Source organism: Phacochoerus africanus, chromosome 5 (assembly GCF_016906955.1).
Source record: "Phacochoerus africanus isolate WHEZ1 chromosome 5, ROS_Pafr_v1, whole genome shotgun sequence".
Classification (NCBI taxonomy): domain Eukaryota; kingdom Metazoa; phylum Chordata; class Mammalia; order Artiodactyla; family Suidae; genus Phacochoerus; species Phacochoerus africanus.
Window position 1 is genome coordinate 44,785,796 of NC_062548.1, and position 17,019 is coordinate 44,802,814.

A 17,019-nucleotide genomic window follows, 5' to 3' on the forward strand; every position below is an offset into this window, starting at 1 on the left:
TGGGGCAAGTGGGAGGCCAGCCTGTTCCTAGTGGGGAGGAGATGCCACAGAGAGGGCCGTGTCCTGCCCGGGCTTGTCACCGGGAGCCTCCGGTGCTCCCGCCCCAGGGTCCCTCCCGCTGGCTGCTGGTGCCCGGGCACCCCAGTGTTCTCAGGCGGCCTCTCCCTCCCCAAGGGCCATCCCGACTCACAGCCACAGTCTGTGCAGCTTTTATTTCAATCAGGAAGTAATCAAATCTATATACAGTCTAAAAACAGTAGAAAAGGTGAGTAAAAAGGCCCTCAGTCCACCTGGAGTCAGGACAGAGTGGGGGGCTGCTGAACTTCGTACCTGGCACCCAGAGAGGGGCTGGGCACTGTCCTGGCAGTGACGATGACAGGGCCAAGCAGAGGGGGACTCGCTGGGTGCCGGGCAGGGAGGGCACTCACTGCCTGCCTGGCTGAGTCTGCCTGCCTGTCCCCACAGGGTGGGCAGAGACCCCCAGACCAACCGTGGGGCCAGCCGGACTGGGACCGGCCTGGGTTGGGCCCAGAGCAAGCCAAGACCTGGCCCGGGTTCTGTTAGCAAGTCCAAACCTGCAGAGGAAAGGCTCCGTTTCAGGGGCCCCTTTGGGCGTCCGGCCCCAGAGCCACTTGCCATTCCTGCCTGCTGTCCCCTGCCACCCGCCCAGGGCTCCCGGCTCCCAACACCTCCCCCTGCTCGGCACAGGCCGCCCCTCTGGGTGGCCCGAGCCGAGGCGCTGACCTTCACAGTGCTGTCCACGGCTCCCGAGAAGAGCCGGCCCCGGGACACAGCCAGGGCTGTCACGCTGCCCTGGTGGCGCAGCAGGGTCTGCGTGCAGATCATGTTATCCATGCTCCACACCTGGGGGCACAGGGCATGTGAGGACCCGCCCCGGCCTGGCCACCGGCCCTGGGCCCCCCTCTGTTGCCAGGCCAGCTCGCACCCTGAGAGAGCGGTCGTAGGACGCACTGAAGACTTTGGTCTGGTCTGGCGTGGAGATGACCGCCAGGGCGTACACGGTGCCCACGTGGCCCGTCAGGGTTCGCACTTGCTCCTTGGACTCAATGTCCCATACCTGGTGGGGGGGAGGGCAGAGGCGGGTCAGAGGCACAGACCGGGGCGGGGGGCGGGGGGCAGGGGAAATGGGCCCAGAGCCGGGCCCCAGCCCTGGGTGCCGGCTCTTACGTGGATGAGGTTCTCGTAGGTGCCACAGACGATGTGGTGGTTCGTCACGGCGATCGAGTAGACGCTGCCACCAGACGTCTGCAGGACGTGGATGCAGTCGAGGGTCCGGATATCCCAGATCTGGGGGCAAGCACGGGCCACTTGGTCCCAGCCCAGATGCCTCACCCTGGGGGTCTCTGTATGCAGGCAGCAGCACTGCCCACCCTGGGGTGTGTGTGAGGGTCTCCTTGGGCCGGCGGGGTCGGGGTAGGACAGGTGGAGCCCCGGGAGCCGGCCAGGGCGCAGGCGCTCGGGGCGGGCGCACCTTGATTGTCTGGTACGAGCCGCTGTACAGGTAGCTCTGGGCGGCCACCAGGGCCCGTACCCAGTGGTTGAGGCCGGTGAGCTCCTTCTTCAGCTTCAGCTCGGTGCCCACGATGTCCCAGACCTGGGGGAGCAGCCGTGAGCACGGGCGGGTGAGCGAGGGCAGGCGCCGGCACCCGCTGCCCCACCTGGCGCCCCTTGCCCCACCTTGATGGCCTTCAGGGAGCCGCTGAAGAGCAGGTTGTGCGAGGAGACCAGCGTGCACACCGGGTTGTCGTGGGCCCGGATCGTGTTCACCTTCTGCAGGTTCTGGATGTCCCACACCTGGCAGGAGGGAGGAGGCACAGTGAGCCCCGGGCTCCCGGGTCCGGGTGGGGCGTGGACGCCGCCCGCCGGCCCCACTCACTATGATGGTGCAGTCTGCAGAGCCGCTGTAGAGCCGGCACCTGGGGAGGCAGAGCCACGGTGTCAGGGCGCGAGAAGCCAGCATCCTCGCTGGCGCTGCCTGGGCCAGGCCGAGGGAGTACCGGCCCCCAGGAACCAGCAGCTTGGGCGGGGGGCCAGGGCCACCGCCACGTCCTTGAGCCCGGCCTGGGTTTTACCGTCTCAGCGAAGGGCCCTTGGAAGTGGAGGCCCAGCCCCGTGCCTGCCTGGCAAGCGTCTAACAGCTGAGCTGGGAGGTAATTACCCTGCCCGTGTTGCTGGCAGTCAAGCTGTTGTTTCCTGTGAGCCAGCATCTCCCTCTCCCTCGCTCGCTCAGACATGCGCGCACACACTCACACTTACGCCCACAACACAAAGCCTCAGGACATGAGACAGGAGAGACGTCTGGAAGGGGCTCCCTGGGGGGAAGGGGGGGTCGGGCTGGCTGCTTTACGGGGCTGTGCCCCGGGCTCGGGTGCAGGTTGGCCGTGGTGAGCCCCCGCCTCCCTCTCTGGTCCCACCTCTAGCCTCTGCCCCTGCGGGACTCCAGGCCAGGGCACATACAGCTTCAGGGACGGAGGGCTCACATCCTGCCACCCGTGAGCCCGCCCGCCCTGCTCGGGGTCCAGGCTGTCTCCCAGGAGGGGCAGACACCACCCCTCGAGGGCACGTGCGGCCACAGACCCAAGTGCACGGTCCTCGGGTCTCCCGTCCCCGGCGCCACGCGAACCCTGCGGTGGGTAGACACACGTGCCTGCACTCACCCCTGGATGCAGAGTGCCAGCACGATGCCGTCGTGGCCCTCCAGCGTCTTCTGGCACTTGTAGGTGGTACACGTGTCCCACACCTGCATAGACCGGGGTCAGGGCAGGTCCCAGCAGGGTCAGACCAGTGGCACGGGGCACCACGCCAGGAAAGATGGGCACCGTAGGGGGAGGGGAGCCAGTCCATGGGCACTGCCCACCCCGGCCCTGCTAGGCTGCCAAGCTCCTAGGCAGGACTCTGCCCACCTTGATGGTCTTGTCAGAGGAGCCGCTGAAGAGCAGGTCCCCCACTGAGTAGACGCAGAGGCACCAGACCGGGCCCTGGTGACCCACGAAAGTTCCTTTGCACTTGAAGATCTGCTGCGGGTCATAGGCTGCAGAGAGGGAGGGAGACGGGTGAGGGGCCCGCGGGGGCCTCCGGGACAGCAGCAGGAGCGGCAGGCATGTACTCACATCCTAGGATGCCCGTGTTCAGCCGCGCGTTGATGTGAGACAGCTCGTCCTGCGAGGCCCAGAGCAGAGCAGAGAAGGGGTGGGCGGGGCCCCACGACCCTCCCGGGGCCCCAGGCCTGGGCTCTGCGAGGGACGGGCAGGTGCAGCAGAGCCACCCTCCCCAGGACAGACACCGAATCCTGAGCGGGCACAGGCCCCCTGCTGGGACCCAAGCGAGAGCCGGTCCTGGGTCTGTCACCCCACCTCCCGGCCTGGCCCCGCCCGCTCACGTTCAGCATGGACGCGTCCCGCCGGAACTCCATGAGGTCCTCGCTGAGCTTGCTCTGGTTTTCGTCCAGGACATCTGCGCAACAGGGGAGAGGGCGTCAGGGACCAGGAGCAGGGGCTGCCCCCCCACCCCCCCGCCCCCCCGCCCCAGGCTGGGCGCTCACCGAACTTGAGCTCCAGGTTCTTCTCCAGCTGGTCGATCTTCTCCGAGAGCTTGCCCAGCATGGAGCGCAGGAAGGCGATCTCCTGGTCCTTCTGGGCCAGCGCCACGTGCATCTCGTGGAAGCGGTCGTCCGTCTGCTGCAGGAACTCCTTCAGGCCCTCGAAGCGGCAGGTCTCCAGGTGCGTCTCATACGTGTCCTGGTTCCCGATGAACGTGCACCTGGAGGGACAGGACAGCTGCTCTGCCCACCTGCCCACCTGCCGCCCAGCTGGACCCCTCCCTCTGCCTCCCCAGCCGCGAGAGTCTCTCTCGAATCCCATCTCTGTGCCTCCTGCACCCCGCAGGGCCCACCGTCTTCTCCACAGCTGCACCCACCCGTCGTCCTGCGGCCACCCCGTAATCCGACCACTCGCTCCTGCTCCAAGCTCTTCAAGGGCTTCTCCACCTCACCCTTGGAGCCAGCCGCTGCCTCTTCTCCCAACCCCTGCTCTCACCTCCACCCTGCTGGTCCAGCTGCCGGAAGCCCTTGCCCAGGTCTCTGCCTGGCTCGTGCCCACGCATGCATTCATTCTCAGCTGAGGCCTTCCCTGACCACCCCCAGCTCCCCGACCACTCTGGCCCCTGTCTCCCCGCGGGGCTCAGGTCTCCTTCTCGGCACCTGTACCTCGGTCTGTAATTACACAGTCGACGGTGTGGCTCCCGCTAAGGTCGTCTCCCCAGCACCCAGCACTCAGGCAGATCGCCACCAAGGTTTGCTGAAGGAGGGACCGTGAATTCCAGCCCAGGCACGCCCCCCGCTCCGGCCCGCCTGCCCGTGCCCCGGGGGCTGCCCCGTGCGCCCACCCCCGCCCACTCACCCGTACTTGGAGTGGGGACACTTGATGTGCTCGCACTCCTTGAGGTGGGCCTCCAGGTTCATCTTGAGGAGGGGCGGGCAGCTGGGGTTGTTGGGGCACCGCACCGGCCTGTAGTCACAGCTGCCCTCGTGGTCCCTGGGGGAGGTGGCGTGTGGGGCGGGGGCTGGTCCCCAGAGCTGCTGGACCTCGGTCCCCCGGGGGCGGGGGGGGGGAACGGAAGGGGGCACTTACTTCCGGGCACTGAGCTTGATGGTGAAGGGGCACCCCCGGGGGTCCACCTCGAAGACCATGGGCTTCCCGCCGCCCGCCACCCGACAGCCGTGCCTGCAGTGGATGAAGAGCTCGCCGATCTGCTCGGCCACCGCGATGTTGTTCACCACCACCGTCAGCTTGGCGTTGTCCACGGGACACTTCTCTGGGGGGGACGGCACGCTGACCCCACAGGGCACCCAGCCGCCCCCCCTTCCCCGCTGCGGCGCTGCCCCGGGCTCTGGGGCCAGGCTTCGCCGGGGGACCGTGCCCGGGTGAGTGGCAGGCCTGGAACACGCCCCTCCGGCTGGGTGGGCTGAGCCCCTGCCAGGGCCGCTCGAGAGAGGACGGGGCTGCGAGACTAACCCCTGGGTGAGCAGGTGTGACAGAGGCCTCTCAGTTGACCTGAGAGCCTGGGGCAGGGGCCAAGAGGGCTGGGGCAGAGGATGGAGGGGCCAGGCCTGCCCAGCCGCTGTGGCCTGAGGCAGCGAGGTGGGCGGCCTTGACAGTGAGGGCGACAGAGAGCAGGCGCTGAGCCTGGAGGCCCCAACCCAGGTCCTGCTGCTCTGCTTGTCAAGGTCTCGAGCCTGAGCCTGGCCCTAGTGGTCACCTAGAAACCGGCACCATGGGACAACCAGACAGAAGCCACCGCACAGCCAGGGGCACCAGCAGTACCGGGCCGGGGCTGGGCCACCACCCCCCCGCCCCGTGGGGAACAGGTGGCAGGGCCGGGGCCGGACCTACCTGACTTCAGGGCGCATCTTCGACAGAAGGTGTGCTGTGGAGACAGATGGCAGATTGGGGCGCAGCTGCAGAGTTGCCCCCACCCCGTGCCCACTACAGAGGGACCTGCCGAGTGGCCAGGCCAGGCCTGTGACCAGAGGCCGAGGCTCCAGGTGGAAGGGGCCTCAGAGTGGGGCCCCGGGCCAGAGGGCAGCCTCACCCCACACGTGGTGATCACAGGGTCCTTGAACACACTGCAGCAGAGCTGGCAGCACAGCTTCACCGAGGGCTGCTCAGCAAACACCAGCGGCTCCTAGAACCAAGCAAGGCAGGGTGAGGGTGGGGCTGGGCTGCGGGCGCAGGGTGTGTCCTGTGGGGAGCCTGCTAAGCCCCAGGGCTGGGCCCCCAGCTGCCCCTGCCCTGGCCTCTCCCTGGGACACAGACGAGCGAGGGCCCTGTTCTCTGTTCCCAAAGCTGGTTGCGGGGCAGCCCCTGGGGTTGAGTGAAAAGAATGGGATGGGGGGGGGGAACGCAGCCTGGCCGCCAAGTCCCCGACATGGACGCGTGTGGCTCGGGGGCTCCAACCACCCCGCAGCGAGGGTCCCAGCACAGTCTCCTGAGCCCGCCTGCCACTGCACCTACCAGCTCCTCGTCCTCCTCTGGCAGCGAGAAGGTGGAGCGCAGGGACATGCTGGACTCGGAGTGCAGAGAGCGGACGGAGATGGCCGAGTCGGAGCGGCGCGGGGTGCTGATGGGGGGCTGCGGCGGGGGCGGGCGCCATTAGCTGGCGGAGGGCGGGCCGTCCCAGTGGGTGCAGCGCAGCCCACGGCTGCTGCGGGTGCGGGGAGCCGGTGCAGCGGCCCGGCCTCCGCCTGCCCAGCGGCCCCGACCCTGGGGTCGGGACGCCCAATCACGCTTGCCACCTTTCTTTGTGTAAACGGAGAGGCTTCCTGCGATTCAATTCCGCCAGGACGCGCTCGGCCTGCTTCCTGCTTCCCGCTTCCCGTGAGGAATGTGGGCTGCACGGGGGGCACCTCCACCAGCCAATCCCAGGGCAGGGGCGGCTGCGGCCCCCAGACCGCTGAAGGCCAGGGCGCGGGAGACTGGCCGGGAGAGGCTGTCCACCTGGCCAGGGACACCACCCCAGAGGAGCAGGGACCCCCACGCACCCACCAAATCCCAGCCGAGCTGAGAGCAGGAGGGAGGCCATGGGTGCTTGCCTCCGCCTGAGCCGTAAGGACACGGATCTGGGGGGAGGTCCCTTCCCGCTGTGCTAAGAACCCTCCAGAAGAGCTCCTACCAGAGCCCTTGCTACCCACCCTCCGCCCCCACCCCGAAGCCTCATTCACAAGCCATAAACCTCCTGCCTCTACACCTCCCACCTCCACCCCCGGCCACCCTCTCTTGGTGCCAGCCTCCCTGGGGCCTCTGTGGGTCTTGGGACTGTCGGAATGGTCCCCTTCCTGCTGGCCTGGAGTGTGGGACCCACTGCGGGCAGAGGGAGGCTGGCTGGGCAGTGCCAGCTCTGCACAGAGGCCTGTGTCCCCAGTGTGCCCACAGACAGGCGCCTCCCTCACCAGGGCAGTGCCCAGCTCCCGTCACAGCATCCCAGTGGCACGTTTGCATGGAAACGCCATGTGAGACACAAGAGGGGAAAGTGAGAGGAAGTGAGTCAGATCATCCCCAACAGCAGTGGTGACCAGAGGCCGAGGGCAGGTCCAGGCTGGATCTGGGCCAGGCAGCGGGGGCCAGCCTGGCCACTCCCCCTGTCCAGCTGCTCCGTGCACAGCTCCCACTCCTGCTGAGTGGAGGGGACGCTGCAGGCCCGGGCAGGGGGCGAGGCAGCTGGCCCTAAACTACTGGGGCCGGGGAGAGCCCAGCTCCCCAGGGCGAGCAAGGGGTGGCCTAAGGGGACCCAGCAGCCGGCAGAGACGGTGCCAGGTGGCCACGGCTCAGGGCCCTCACAGCATGTGCCCCCCTCCTTAAAGCCACCAAGACCCGTGGATTCTAGAAACCACAGGCACAAGTAATTCACTCTGCAGGCCCCGTGCTGACCCTCAGCTTGGGCCTGTCCATCTATCCCCACCTGCTGGGTCCTGTCTCCCTTGTCAGGACCTCCACGCTTGAGGCCCCTGCCTCTACCTGGCACCCCACCTACTAACCCTTTGCTCAGCAGCAGAGGAAGCTTTAGGAATGAGGGTCTGATCTTGTTACCTCCTCCTGTGGCTCCCACCCCCCGACCCCCCACAATGGAGCCAAACGTGCCTCGACCTGACCTGCAGGCGCCGCACCCCCAGCCCAGCCACCCTGGCCGGCCACCTCTCTCAAACCCAGTCACCGGTGCTCAGGCCTCAGGGCATCTGCAGGTGCCAGGCCCCTGCCTCACCAGCTCGCCTTACCCTCAGCCCTGAGCTCAGGGTGCTCCTTGCAGCTGGGCCTCCACCTTCAGCTCCCCCCGGGACCTGGGCCCAGAGGGAGGGTGAGCGAGGCGCAGACCTACCATGCTATCCTCCTCGTCCCGTGGGGAGTAGGCCAGGGAGCTGGATGAAGAGGGCGTCCTGCGGTGCTGCTTGTACGTGCTGGTCCCATCAGCTGCAAAGAAGAGGCCGAGGTGCTGTGAGCGGGGGGCCTTGGGGGAGCCCTGAGCACCAAGGCAGGCAGGGGGCTCCTTCACAGATGGGCCAGGTGGGGCCGGAGGCTGGGCGGACGTCGGGGGAGGCTGCAGCTGCCTCGCCAGGTCCGCCCAGCGCCTGGAGCTGCATTGCCGGGCTCTGCCTACCTGGGACAGTCCCAGCCCTGCCACCCGCAGGCAGGCTGGGGCTGGGGTGGAAGGTCTTCTTTCAGCCTCTACAAGGGGCACTGTTTTGTCTGAGCCTCAAGATAACCCTGCCAGGTGGGACCTCGGGTACCTCAGTCCCAAGGGGGAGCGTGCGGCGGGGGGGATCAGGGCCTCTCAGCGGGTACGCAGTGGGGCCAGGATGGCGGCCTGGTGGCCTAGGTCCCTTCTTCTCCTACGTCCTCCCCTAGTGTGGCCAAAACAAGGAACCGAGCACGGGAGGCACACGCCTGCCTCCTCCTGATGTCACCTGGGCTGCTCAGAGAAGACAGTGGTCAGGGGTCCACGTGGGAACAAGAGCCACCCTGCAGGCGGGAGCCAGAGGCCTAGAGTAGCCACCACTGGGCCCCTGCCAGGCCCAGACGTCACAACAACCAGCCCTGCTGCTCAAGATCCAGGCTTCGACGGGCTGCCCTGTGACTGGGCCTGTTTCCCTGTCTGTAACGAGGGAGGCCGGGCGAGGCAGCCGTTCGTGCCTGGCCATTGCCTCTGACCACTGCTGCCACTGAGGGGCTGGCCGGGTGGGACAGGGCGGGACAAGCCCTGTCCCTCTCTGCCTGGGAGCTTTCGACTGCCATGACAGGGTTCTACGTGGCTTTGAAAAGTAGATGAGAAATTAAGGAACAGTTACTTGGGTGATGCGATTAGGAGGGAAGTCTGTCTGCTTTTTCCTAGGAGGGAACATCCAAGGAAAAAAAGAGGGTTTCAAAGCAGCTGAGGCAGTCACCCGGCAGTAAGGAGCCTGTGTGAGCAGATGCACATGGTGGCCTGGTGACCCCGCTGCCGAGTGTGTCCAGAGGAGAGCAGGGAAACGCAATTAAAAAGCTCATCAGCCGCTGCTGTGCTCCTGCGAGGGGCAGAGAGCCGAAAAGGTAGAACCGGAGGGGCCGCAGGCCTGGTCTGCGGGTGCCTCACCACCTCCCGGAGCCCGGCGCTGGGGCGCACCCTGGCATCCAACTCCCGAGCACCCATGAGCGCTTCCCCAGCCCCACGCCTGGCACGGACCCCAATCCTGACCTTTTACAGGCTGATAGGAGCCTGGGTGGTCAGGGGTCACTCGGCAAGGGACGGGCGTGCCAAGTGGTGCAGGGGAGGTCGGGCGGCAGGCGCGGGGGTCGGGGGAGCACGTGGCAGCAGCTGGGAGTGGGGCACAGGACCCGACTCCCCAGCCCAGCCTGTCCGGGGCTCACCTTTTGTGATGGTGGTGACCGCTGAAAAGGCAGGCCCGAAGGTCGTTTCCATTCTGGTCTGGAGAGAGAACAGACGAGACTTGACCTTGACCCCAGAGAGGACGTGGACACACACGGACATGCGCCAACAGGCTCTCCTGCTGCCGAGGCCATGGGCGCGCACAGACTCAGACACGCCTGCCGTGCCCACGGCACTGCCCATGCGAGCGGGCGCCACGAGGGGCAGGGACTGCTTGGGAAGCTCCTCTGGGCCGGGGTACGCGGGGTGTGTATTGAGGCAGACCCTACCCTGAGGGTGTCCCCTTACCCCGGTGGCGGCGTCTGGGGTGGGAAGGTTGGCAGGCCCCGCAGAGAAGCGGTTGTAGCGGGCGCTCTTGCCCGCGCTCATGCTCTAGAGAGGCATCTAGGGTCCTCGGGCAGCGTCCCCTGCGAAGGGAGCATAAACGAAGGGCTTCGAAGATGGCGCCGCGGCCCAGTCAGCTGGCAGGGCCCGCTGCACACGAGGCCCGCGACGGCCTCTCCACTGCCAATACTTGCAAGGGCGGCTCCGCGGGCAAAGTTCCTTCCCCACCCTCCATCCCAGGTGAGCTCAGGCCAGAGCAAGGGCGGAGGCTCCCGTGCGCAGCTGACACTTGGTCCTCCCTTGCTTTAGGCTTAGCCCTTTGGAAAGGCCCATCAGCTCCATCCCAGAGCTGAGAATCCCCCCACCCTGCTCGGCCTGGTCCTCTGGCTCTGAGGCCCCAACACCCCTGGGGCCATGGCTGGGTACACACAGCACGACCAAGCCACATGCCTGTCTCCTGCTGAGGCAGCTGGGATCCGCCCCGCCAGGATCCCCCCCCATCTGCAGGACGGCGGGGATGCTGGCCACGCCCCGAAGAACCTGTCAGGTTGGGGTTACCTGGAGGCCAGCCCCTCACCAGCCTCCTCACACAGAGAGAGCCCCTTTGGGCAGGGGGAGGGTGACGAGTTCCCTCTCTGGACCTTGTACAGGTCACCCACCCCCGGAACAAGGACGGCCCCAGGTCTCACGGGTAGGGTGGCAGGGAGAAGTCACGATGGGACTCATCCCAGGTCTCCGGGGACTCCCACCCCCCAAGAAGAGAGGCCAGGGTGGGCCCTGGGAGAGCTGCCCGGCCCGGCTATATCCGCAGACGAGGGAAGAGACAAAGAAAATGACCCAGTGGCAGCTCCCACTGAGCGGCCTGTGTGACACCGGGACCCACAGCAGCCCGTGGCCAGGAGCACTGTCTCCCCACGGCAGCCAGCTGTGCTTAGAGCTGCAACGCCTCAGCTTGAAGCCGAACTCCCCACGAGGAGGAAGGCCACAAACTCAGGCCCGCTGTCACCAGGCCCGCCTGCGCTCTCCCCCACCCCAGAAACCCCAAGCAGCAACCCCTGGACTCCATGATACAGGCAAGCCCGCTTCCCAGTCATTATGACAGCTAGGTTCTTGCTCCCAGGGGCCACGTGACGGCCAGGGGCCCCCCCGTGGCCTGGAGGTCCCTCAGGTAGAAAGGGCTGCCAAGCCCCCCGCCCAGCAGGAGAAGGCGGGACACGCTCTCTGCATCCCCCAGGTGAGTCCAGCAGAGCACACCACACAGTTCAGCTGGTTCCGGCACCTTCCACACCAGGCCCTCAGCTAGCGATGGCCATGCCCCCCTCACTGCAAAGTGTGACCTGGGGCCCACTCAGCAGTCCCCCGACCTGGCTTGCAGGTCTGCAAGGAGCAGGTGGGCTCTCAGGCCTGTGCCCCGCACCGTGCCCCCTCCCTGCCCAGCCCCTGCTGTGTCCTGCAAATGCCACCTGCACCCAGCCTCCTGGCTTTAGGACTCCGGCCTGGACAGGGCAGCTCTCGGGCCCTCTGAGGGCCTCGTGGGTCCGGCGAGATACGGGATCCTGAGAGCTTGGCCCTGTGCCCCAGCCCAGGCTCCTGGTGCTTGTCCTCTCGTGGGCAGTTCCAGGCCCTCAAGTAGAGGCGCTGAAACAGGCCTGTCCAGAGGCCCCACTGCCAGCACAGCTGCCGGCTTAGTCTCCACACCAAGCAGGGCGTCTCGGGGGCTCCCCTGCTTCGGGTGAGGACACCCCGGGCTGGGGTGAGGCCCAGACAACGGGATGTGGTGACTCGCCCCCATCAACATGAAAAGCTCCGCCCTCCTGGGAAACCCGAGGTTGGCTCCTTCCCCAGCACCACGGGTGCCCACTGTGGGGAGGGGTGTCACAGGGAGGCCACTGGCCGACACTGACCTGGATTCTACCCTCCATCTGCTCCCGCCACCGCAAGCTGTCAGGCCAAGAGGCCAGCTGCTGGCTCCAGGGAACAGCGCCCACAGTCTGGGTGGCCAGGACTCCAACAGGCACTCCCCCTGGGATGCAGCCAGCCCCCGTGGGTGCTGAGTGCCCGAGCACCCATTGCTGCAGTCAGGGAGAGCGGGCGGCTGGCTATCCCGCCTTCTGAAGTGAGGTCAACAGAAAGGCACGCGGGGCTCGCAGGGCAACATGCAAATCGACTGGAAAGTCCCCAGACGGCCACCAGCAGCCAAGAGCTGTCAGGCCCGCGGCGACAAGGACGCAGGACCCAGTGGTGGACGTCAGGCTGAGCGGCTGTGAACCCAGCTGAGCAGCAAGGGAAGATGGAAGGGAAGCGTTTCCCGGTTCACAGGGTTCAGCCCGGGCAGGGTGGGCGGAAGGCAGAGATTGCAGCATCCAGGGCATCTCGGATTGAGCAAGACACCCGCCAACGGCCTCGGGCAGGTCCCGGGGCGGGGGCAGGGCTGCCTTTCGCAACTGCAGTCTTCCTCTGGCCCCAGGGGCCCCAACCCCAACACACGGCAGCCCAGCCCAGGGCTCCCCTGGCTGAGGCCACAGGGCGGCTGGGCCTAGTTGTCCTGGAGGGGTGCCCTGCCCCCCAGGGGAGCTTTGGACCCAAGAATCCTCAGCCAGCTCAGACCTGTGGGAGACCGGGGTTGGGGGTGAGCCCGGCTCCCCTCCCCAAGTCCTTCCACCTCCGGGCCGGCCAGGTCCCTGCCCTGCCTGTTCCCTGGTCCCCCAGGAGGGCCCAGCGGAGGGGCTCAGAGGTTCTTGCCCTCAAAGAGAAGACCTCCAGGTCCGAATGCAAATGGGGCTGAGCCTCCGAGTAAGGCTGGGGGGAGAGGCGGACCACGTAGGGTCTCCTTCCTTGCCTGAGCCAGGGTCAAGGCTCAGGGGTCCTTGTCCACCCACGTCCATGTCTAAGGTGTGCCCTCACCACCCAGTGTGGAAGCAGAGACCCACCTGAAACGCCCCAGCCTCTGCGCTTCGCCTCCCACCCCCTACCCCTTCTTCAGGAAAGTGCCCCCCAAGTCCCCTTCTCCAGCAGCCTGTGCAGGAGGACAGCCCGGCTCAGGAACTGCCTCAGCCTGCCCCCTGGGGAAGCCCAAAGGGCTCTGCTGGGGCCTCACCCCAAGGAGTGGGGGACACAACCCCCTTTCCCTTGGGAAGTGCCCAGAGGGGGTGTGGGTCAGGCCTGGTAGGGGTCCCCCCCCACTTGGGTCCCATGGCCGGGCTGGCCATGCTGGAGCTGGGTCCCCTGAATGGCACATGCTGAGCCAGCCAGGGGGGAGACAGTCCTATAACCGCCACCCGTTTGGTGATGGCTGCCCCAGGGAAGGGCACAGGGGCTCAGGACTCCTCAGCCCCTCCTGCCACGGAGCTGTGGGTGGCCAGCTGGCTGAACTGCGACAAGGCACAGCCCCTGCCCTGGGCCCCCCGGCTCCAGCCCCAGCCAGGCTGCCAGATCCGATCGTCAGGCCCGGTTGCCATAGCAAAGCCACACACACTTCCCTGGGCTGTTCCCTGGCGTCCCCTTAACGTGGCTTTTCCATGCCGAGCAGGCAGGGTGTGACGTCACAGATCCCCTGGCAGCTCAGTAGGCCCTGATGTGAGACCCCCAGCCTCCCTCCCTCCCAGCGCTCAGCTCAGGCCTTGGCCCTCACTTTGATGCCCTTCCCCTGGCACCCAAGCCCGGGCTCCACGGAGGTTTCAAAGGGGCCAAACCAGACACTTGCTGTAGCCTCCTCTCCCTGGCGCTCTGCCCCCCTGCACCCTCCATCCAGCTTCCTGGCCTCTCCTGTCCAGGTCCAGCCTCCCCAGGCCCCTCTGCCGGAGGGAGGGAATCTTCCTTGCTCTGCAGCCTGGCCTTGACCCCAACCTGGCAATGGGGATGGATGCCTTCCCTCCCCCACCCCCCTTGGTGCCAGTCTCCCAGCCCTGTCCTTTCTCCCCGCATCTGACAGCCATGTACAGGTGGGGACCTGGCCCAGCCAGGAGGACATCCATGGGGCTTACTGGAGGAAGGGGTGGCCAGATCCGGAGCAGGGACAGAATGTCCTGGAAGAGGCAGCATCCATCCTCTGATCTCAGCGCCCAGCTGCAGGGCCATGTCTTCCTGCCCAAACCCTCCCTCCAACTCAGTGCCCAGCCTTGCCCCGACTACAGGGGAGGAACTGGAAAGCCAGTCCCTGGCTGTCCTAAATCCGTGAGTCTGAACCCATGGAGACAGGACCTGGGCCTTCACCCGAGAGCCCAGTGGCTGGCAGTGCAGGCCCCAGTCTGTACCTCCGTGCCCCCTTGGCTGTTTTCTCATCACTCCTCTGTGCCTTCTGTCTCCTGCGATTCCCTGTGGAGGTCGGGGAGTGCAGGCCAAGTCCCTGGACCAGGGCCCCTCCTCGCCCAGCCACACCCTCCAGCCCCTGCTGCGGCACCACCACGCCCTCACCCTCAGGTCCTAGTCTTGGCCAGGCTGCTCCTCCCACCCAGGTACCCTCCCTAGGTGCTCCCGGAATCATTCAGCCCCTGAAAGGCATCCAGACAGCCCGCCCCCTCCTGCCCAGGGCCGCGGAGGGCCAGGTGGGCACAGTGACTTCAGCCCCAGCCCCAGTGCCCAGTTCCGGCTTTGTCTGATGCCACGCTCCTCCCAGCAGCAACCATTCCCCTTCTGCCCCAGGGCCGCCCGGCACACACAGAGGGCATCTGTTGAGAGGGCCTAGTGGGTCCCTCTGGCCCGAGCCGGCCCGAGGCCTGAAGTCCTAGGTGCCCACCCAAAAGTGCTTGAGTTCAAATCCCACCTTTTTCCCTTAAGCAGGTGTGTGACTTCGAGCCAGGTGCCTGCCTGGTGCTCAGATTTCTCACCCAGAAAATGGAGCGGATGTACCCAGGTCTGGAAGGGACTGGGAGAGAAGCCATGCCCATCAACAGAGAAGCCTCCACTGGCAGCAACTCCTTCTTGGGAACTGAAAACGGAGGCCCAGAGGCTACCCCAGGGACAGCCAGCCACCGAGAGAGGTCACGCGGAGGCAGACCAAAGCCATGTCCCTTCTGTTTCCCCTGCTGCCACCGGCAAATCAAGGAGCCCCACCATGCATGTAAGCCAGCCCCACACCAAGCCAGGCCAACGAGTGGCCGGAACACAGGGTCTGGGCTGCCGAAGCCTCCCAACCGCTCCGGCCCTTCGACCGTGTCTCCTTCCATCCCCTGACCTACCCATTTCTTTGTCCAGCCAGCTGGCCAAGGGTCATGCCCACTGCATCCCAGGCCCTATGCTAGAGAGAGTGGTCATGGGGACAACTGACAAAGACTCTGACCCTGGGGAAGCTAGGAGCCTGGTGGGGGAGGCAGAGGCTTGGAAGTGCTACTGAGCTCTCTTTGACCTGCCAAAGGCACTTTTCTGTGGGTTCCTCTTCCTCCTAAGTCGACACCGAAAACACTGATCTTCTCCATTCCTTTCCAGAAAGACACAGCCGCAGCGGACTTACGGAAGGGAGCCTCAGTTTGGGGCCCTGCCTTCCCACCAGTTGTCTCGTTCAGCCAGGCAGCCCATCTCCCTGCTCTCCCCCAGAAGGAGCGTCTGGCTTCCTGGAGATTATGCTGCGATAGGATGCAGGCACCTTGAGACACAGGGACTGGGGCTTCCATGGACAAACCTGAACACCCAGAGCAGTGCCAGTGGGGATTTGTGATTGGGGGGGGCAAGAAAGGAATGAGGAAGAGGGAGGCCACGCGCTTGGCCAAGGCCCAAGCCAGGTGAGAGGGCCTACGTGTGCCGGTGGGGGGGTGACCGGAGAAGGGTGGGTTGAAGGGCTGGGCAGCACAGGGCTCTGAGCAAGGGGTGCAGCGATGCTGAGTGGCACCCTTCCCCTCCTCCCAGGGCAGGGTGCCATCCGGCAGGACCCCAGACTCGGCCCCAGCTGATGGCCCTGGCCTGGCTCAAGACACCCAGGCCAGGTCAACGGCCCCAGTGAGGACTTGGAGAGAGGGCCCCACCCCCCTCTTCCCAGCCTCCTCACTCTCACCGACTTCCCCACTGAAGCCAGCGGGCTTCCTCCACACATAACCAGAGGCTTCTTACTGGACTTAGACCTGATGGCCGCTCTCGGTGCTGGATCTCCCAACAGCCTCCCTTGTCAGCACAGGACAATCCCCGTGAGGCCTCCCCGACTTCACCTCTCCCTCCTTGCTGGTGTCTGCCAAGCTTTCTCACTCTAGGCCTTTGCATCTCTTGCTCCCTTTGCTCAGCAAGCCCTTCCAGCAACTCCCCAGGCCAGACAGACTGCTCACTGCACCGCCCCCTCCCCAAGCCAGTCAAGAGCCCCCAGGACTCTCTCAACGCCAGGTTTCTTTCTTTCGCGGCACTTATCACAACCCCTCAGGACTGTCTCTGTGTATGGTCAGTCCCCCCCACTTTCTAGATCCCTGCTTCTCAAAGGGGGAATGCATGGAAATGTCTGGAGACATTTTTGGTTGTCGCATTTGGAAGGACAGGTTTCTAGAAGGTGATCAGGGATGCTGCTCAACATTCTACAAGGCACGGAAGGGAATGATGGCCACAAAGTGTCAAGAGTGGCGAGACTGAGAAACCCTGCGCTCAGAGAAACCCTAAGAGCCTAAGAGAACGGGGGTCATGCTCTCCGCAGTCTCCCGGCGCCTATAACAGTGCTGGGCACCAGGCGGCGATCAGTAAAGGCAGGAAGAAGGAATGAATAAGGAGAGTATGGAGGAAGGGAGCGAGCGACGGACCAGCTGATGGACAGACAGGGAGATCCCGGCGGGCCTCAGCCCCGCCTCCCAAACGCGACCTCCTCCCCCTTCCCGGGCCCCCAACACGCCCTCTCCCCCCGGCCCCACCGCGCGGCCCCAAGGCGCGAGCCCCAGACCCAGCACGCCGCGCGGACACTCACCCGCCCGTGGCCGCTCGAGAACGGCAGCGCCACCCTCCCGCTTCATCGTGCCCCTCGGCCGCTGGCCGGGAAAGGGACAGGACGCTCGAGCCGGAAGCGCTCTGGCGCTGCGCCCTCCGGGATTCGTAGTTCCCTGGCTCCCGGGACCCCGGGGGGCCGCCTTACGGGAGGCTCTTAAGAAACTACGACTTCCGGCGGCTCTGACGTCGCAGAGCCGGATTGGTGACTTTGGAATCACTCTATGTTGCAGATCGGAGTCTGATTGGTTGTGTACATCCGTCGTTCACAGTTGGGTTCAATGGCCTCTGCAAAAGGGTGGAGTTTCGGCTGTCAGGTCCAGGAGACCGCCCCCAAAAGAAATGCCAAGGCGCGATTGGTAGAGACCGGGG

The 17,019-nt window shown here is 65.9% G+C and overlaps 1 protein-coding gene across 4 annotated transcripts; it reads right to left on the minus strand.

Annotated features, from left to right (window-relative positions):
• Positions 1-193: 193 nt before the first annotated feature.
• Positions 194-16,780, minus strand: TRAF7 (TNF receptor associated factor 7). 4 transcript variants are annotated; one of them, XM_047780882.1, is made up of 21 exons: positions 16,631-16,780; positions 9,724-9,842; positions 9,417-9,474; positions 7,891-7,982; positions 6,033-6,149; positions 5,611-5,703; positions 5,412-5,445; positions 4,650-4,833; positions 4,425-4,553; positions 3,563-3,780; positions 3,401-3,474; positions 3,132-3,180; positions 2,925-3,052; positions 2,679-2,761; positions 1,898-1,937; positions 1,699-1,815; positions 1,493-1,615; positions 1,189-1,308; positions 947-1,078; positions 745-864; positions 194-575 (listed from the first exon to the last, which is right to left on the minus strand). In XM_047780882.1, the coding sequence occupies exons 2-21, from the start codon at positions 9,802-9,804 to the stop codon at positions 561-563; spliced, it is 2,007 nt and encodes a 668-aa protein (XP_047636838.1). In that variant the 5' UTR covers positions 9,805-9,842; positions 16,631-16,780; the 3' UTR covers positions 194-560. The 4 variants fall into 4 exon arrangements, with proteins under 4 accessions (XP_047636838.1, XP_047636836.1, XP_047636837.1 ...); XM_047780880.1 differs by having other exon boundaries at positions 4,419-4,553; positions 16,631-16,779; XM_047780881.1 differs by lacking the exon at positions 16,631-16,780 and adding an exon at positions 11,664-12,045 and having other exon boundaries at positions 4,419-4,553.
• Between the last annotated feature and the right edge of the window lie 239 nt (positions 16,781-17,019).